Source organism: Marmota marmota, unplaced genomic scaffold (assembly GCF_001458135.2).
Source record: "Marmota marmota marmota unplaced genomic scaffold, marMar, whole genome shotgun sequence".
Classification (NCBI taxonomy): Eukaryota; Metazoa; Chordata; class Mammalia; order Rodentia; family Sciuridae; genus Marmota; species Marmota marmota.
The window spans coordinates 4,937,987-4,942,987 of record NW_026000185.1 but is presented as its reverse complement, the minus strand read 5'-3'; the positions used below and the strand labels follow the sequence as shown (position 1 = coordinate 4,942,987).

General features: G+C 54.8%; 1 protein-coding gene across 1 annotated transcript in view; it reads left to right on the top strand.

The window, feature by feature from the left end:
* The window catches only part of Sec14l5 (SEC14 like lipid binding 5), a 38,646-nt gene that overhangs the window by 16,929 nt on the left and 16,716 nt on the right, over nucleotides 1–5,001 (top strand). The window contains exons 2-5 of the mRNA XM_048790053.1: nucleotides 2,230–2,379; nucleotides 2,627–2,758; nucleotides 4,263–4,391; nucleotides 4,977–4,996. Coding sequence (XP_048646010.1) covers nucleotides 2,230–2,379; nucleotides 2,627–2,758; nucleotides 4,263–4,391; nucleotides 4,977–4,996 — 431 coding nt within the window. The remainder of the gene's footprint in view (nucleotides 1–2,229; nucleotides 2,380–2,626; nucleotides 2,759–4,262; nucleotides 4,392–4,976; nucleotides 4,997–5,001) is intronic.

Here is a 5,001-nt window from a genome sequence, read left to right as displayed (position 1 = left end):
GGTGAAGCTGCAAGGCCCTCGGCCCTCATCTCAGCCCCACTCACCCCCCCACCAGCCCCTGGCAACCAACCACTAGTCCTCTTTGCCTCCGTGGATTGGCCTGTTCTGGACTTTTCATGGAAGCCAACTCTCATAACCTGCAGGCTTTTGTGTCTGGCCTCTTTCCCTCGGCACAGGGTTTTCAAGGTCCGTCCACGTGCAGCATGTGTCAGTGCTTCATTCCTTTTTATAGCTGAGTAATATTCCACCATAGGGCTGGACCACAATTCCTTTATCCTCTCCACAGTTTAAAGGACACTGGGTTGTTTCTACTTCGGGGCTCTTCTGAATACAGCTGCTACAAACACGAATGCACACATTTCTGTGTGCACATTTGTGTTCATTGTCTTGAGTGTGTGCCTGGGAGCAGGCTCGCTGGGTTGCAGACAGTTCGCTGTAGGAGGAAAGGCCAGGCTGGTTTCCAAGGGGCTGCATTGTGGCAGGTCCCGCGGCAGGCAAGGCAGGAGGCCCAGCTCCTCCACGTCTCCCAGCGCTTGCTACCGCCTGCCCTTTTGCTGTTGCCACCCTGGTGTGCGTGAAGTGGCATTGCCCTGTGGTTGTTTGCACTTCTGTAACGACGGGCCATGTTGAACGCCTTCCCACGTGCCTCTCCGCCACCGGTGGTGAACCGTGCCTGGAAAACGTCTGCCCAGATCCTCTGCCCACTTTTAAATTTATTTATCTCTTCAATATTGAGCTTTAGTAGATTTTTATAGATTCCAGATACAAGTCCCCTATTTGATACAGATGTCATATATATACTGTCTACGTACAAATAGATCTAAACACGTGCAAAAATTCCCTCCTGATCCCTCAGTCACCTTTTCTTTCCCTTGATGGTGTCCTTTGTGATTTTGATGTCACCGCTAAGAGATGACTGCCTCATCCACGGTCATAAAGGTTTACTCCTGGGGGTTTTGTGTTTTGTGTTGATTTTTGAAGTATGAGGATTGAACCCACGGGTTTGGGCGTGCTGGGTGGGTGCTGTACCACTGAATGTCACCCTCAGCCCCTCCCGTGTTTTCCTGTAAGTTTTATAGTTTGAGTTCTTACAGTCAAACCTTTGCTCCATTTTGAGTTGGATTTTGTACGCGTCCTGAGGTTGAAGTTCAACCCATTTGTGAAGAGACTATTTCTTCCTCACGGATCTGTCTCCACTCCCGGTCAAATGTCAATCAACTGCACGTGTGATTTTTATTTGTGGAATTCCAATTTTACTCCTCCGATCTCTATGGCTGCCCTCGTGTGCGACGACCATTCTGGTTTGATTACTGTGGCCTTCTAAGAGGTTTTGAAATGAGGAAGTGTGCATCTCCCGCTTTTACTCTTCTTCAAGATTCTTCCTGCTCTTCTAGGTCCTTTGCGTTTCCTCACGGATTTTAGCCTCAGTCTGTCAATTTCTGCAAACAAACACCTGGGATGTGACTGGGTTTCGTTGAGTTTGTGGTTCGTTTTGGGGAGCCCTGCCGTCTTGGCAAGATCACGCCTTCCAGTCCGCGAACAGGGACAGCCTTCCATCTTCTTTACTTTCCTTCAGCCACGTTCAGAGTATAAGTTTTGCACTCCCTTTCCTGGGTGCATTCCTAAGTCATGGTTCTTTTTGGTGTTATTGTAAACTGCACTGCTGTGTGTACAGCAGAACTGATTTGTAAATCGCTCCTATTTATGCCTTGCCACCGCGCGCAGCTTACTTACAGTCCGATTGTGTGTGTATTTGGGATTTTCTGTATGTAACATCTTGAGTCTGATTTGGGGAATGCACTTGGTCTTTCACCCTTGAGTTGGTGTTGGTGTGGGTTTTTGTTGAGGTCGGTTATTAGGCTGAGGAACTGCCCTTCTGCGTGGGGAGTGGTTTTCTCGTGAATGGGCGTTGGAGTTTGTCAAATGCTTTTTTGGATAAATGCTTTCTTTTAAAATGTCCCAGGAGACCCGTCCTTCTTTCTGAGGGGGAAAGGTCCAATGCAAAGCCACAAACGCTATTTGCCAAATCACTGCTTGGGTCCGTCCCCATCGCCTCCGAGAAGGCGTCTGTTAAGATGCTGGTGGTGTCTGCAGTCGCCACCGCTGCCCCTTCCCGGCTGGGGGTGCCTATCTCTGTCCTGGATACCCCCTCCCAGGAAGGAGACCACAGCCCTGCGAGGGCAGCAAGGGATGCGCTGGCCCCGGCCCTGACCCCTGCTCTGTCCCCAGGCCTACGAGAAGCGCTTCCCCACCTGCCCGCAGATCCCAGTCTTCCTGGGCAGCGAGGTCCTGGGCGAGTCCCGCAGCGCGGACGGGGCAGTGCACGTGGTGGAGCGCAGCTGCCGGCTGCGCGTGGACGCCCCGCGGCTGCTGAGGAAGGTGGGCGGCTGGGGCTGGGGTGGGGGTGTGTATGGGCTGCGTGGGGGGTGGTCTTAGGGTGCAGAGTGGGGCCCAGACTGGTGGAGGTGGACGGGTGGGCGGCAGGGTGGGTCCGCAGGTCCAGGTTGGCGAGGGATCTGGGAGCAGGCACCGGGTGTCCGGGAGCTGCCTGGGTGGTGTGGGCCACTCGGGACTCGCGCCTCTCTTCCTCTCGTCCTCCTCCTCGGGCTGCCGGTCCCCCCTGCAGATCGCAGGCGTGGAGCACGTGGTCTTCGTGCAGAAAAACGTCTTGAACTGGAGGGAGAGGACGCTCCTCATCGAGGCGCACAATGAGACCTTCGCCAGCCGCGTCGTGGTGAAGGAGAACTGCAGCTACTCGGTGAGCCGCTCGGCCTCCCCTCCTGCTCCCTCCCGCGCCGGCAGGTAAGACAGGTGCCCGGCGCGTGTCCAGCTCAGATAAAAAACCCATTTTTTTTCTTCAGTGTAAGTATGCTTCAGGTATTGTTTGGGATATATTTACACCAAGGCCTTGAAATTTCAAGGTGACTGGGGTCTTGTATTTTATCCCCGAAAACTGGCAACCATCAGGGATCTGTGCCTCGGTTTCTGCATCTGCAGGGTGGGGTTGATAAGTGGCCCACCACATAGGGGTGGTGAGGGCTACAGCAGGTGAATCGTCACTCTCCAAACCCCCAGACCAGTGCCTGGCACTGCTGAGTCCCATGTAAAGATGGTCAGTTTTAGCAATCATAGGTATTACTCTGTGAGCGGCTGTGGAGTGCCGGGCACCCTGCCCAGTGCTGGCACCCGGAGGTAGACGGGTCTGCAGCTCACTGTCCTCATGCGGCTTCCACTCCAGTGGGCCCTGCAGGTGGGAGAAAGCCAGACCCCTGGTAGGAAGGGCTCCAGCAGATGGCAGGAGGGGTGCCCAGGGTCCCTCGGCTGCTCAGGAGGTGTCACTGAGGCTGAGAGCTGAATGTGGAAGGAGCAGGCTCCTGAAGGCTGGGAACAGAGTTCTGGGCTGGGAGTGGCTGCCCATTCATCTGCCACTTGGTGCTTCACATGAGCAGGCACCCACTAGATGCCTGTTGCTTTTCCTTTATGCACCTCCAGCCCCTCTTGGGACCTCCTGGAGACAGGGCCCAGGAAGTTGAGGCTCCTGTAGGCACCTGTTGTTGTTAAGCCCCTCCCACAGTGACCTCTGCCTGGGCAGGCCACCTGGACGGAGGCTGCCTGTGCATGTGGATTCCCCAGCCCTGGCCTGCTCCCGGTTGGGCAGCCCAGGACCTGCACATTCTGCAGCCGCCTGGGGAGCTCTCTCGGAGCACTAGGTCTGGGTCCCCGTAGTCTCCACCAGTGTGTTTTCTTTATTGACATCTGTGCACCTGTGGATATACAAGGATACTTAGTAAGTATATCCTTGTATATAAAATATACATATAAATGTCTAACATACAACATGTAACTATTTAAAATATCTTAAACTCATATTTAATGTTGATATATAATTTATTCATACACTTATGTAAGTGATGTATTATACGAAACATCATTTACATATAATTTTTTGGAGGTGCTGGAGATGGAATCAGGGCCTCACGTGTGCTGGGTGAGTGCTCAATCCCCAGCTCTGTTTGCACATAATTTTATAGTCTGTGTGTATTTTTAGAGGGCAGGGGCCCAGCTATCAGACCACACTCTCTGGGCCCCCATGAGCCAGCTCTCTGCTCCCTAACAGCTCAGACTTTGCATGGTTCCGGGAGGGGGCCCCTGGGTGTGGCTACGTGGGATGTGCTGTCCACTGCAGGTCTGCCTGGGGAGAGCCCCTGGGGAGGCCAGCACACCCCACAATGAGACCTGGCATTCCTGCGCCTGGCTTCCAGGTCCACCCCGAGAATGAAGACTGGACTTGCTTCGAGCAGTCGGCCTCGCTGGACATCCGGTCCTTCTTTGGCTTTGAAAACACCTTGGAGAAGATCGCTATGAAGCAGTACACGGCCAACGTCAAGAGGGTGAGAGGGCCGGGAGGTCCCGGGAGGAAGGCGCAGACCCACCCCGCCCCTGGCGACCCCTGTGGACACTGGGGAGAGCCGTAACCTTCCTGGACCTGTCTTCTCACCTGCCAACGGGGTGCTCTATTGCGGCCTCCTCACTGAGACAATGGACAGAGAACTGGCTGCAGTAGGACACCCTGGTCATTGTCCCCATACCCGGGGATATGGGGGCCCCTGCAGTGAGCTCAGTGCGCACAGGAGGGACAATTTGCGGAGCCTCTTCCTGGCTAAAATTGTCACTGCTTGGTCGGAGACCTCAGGCCCACCCCTGAAATCGCCTACTACATGATGACATAGGTGACCTTAACTTTGTTAATATGTTTTATCTGCGTGTTATATAAAACCGTGCTAGTTGGGGCCGCTGCTCCGCACCGAGAGGTGAAGCCCCGCGGTGTCGGGCAGCACCTCTCCGTCCCTACCTGCCGCGTTTCGGCCCCCAGTAGGCCACTGTCCGCAGAGGGACCCAGCCAGGTGCAGGTGGCTCGGCGCCAGTGCGGTGACCCCGCCGTCGCGTCCCGTGACTCGGGTCTCTCGGGCTTCCAGGGGAAGGAGGTGATCGAGCACTACC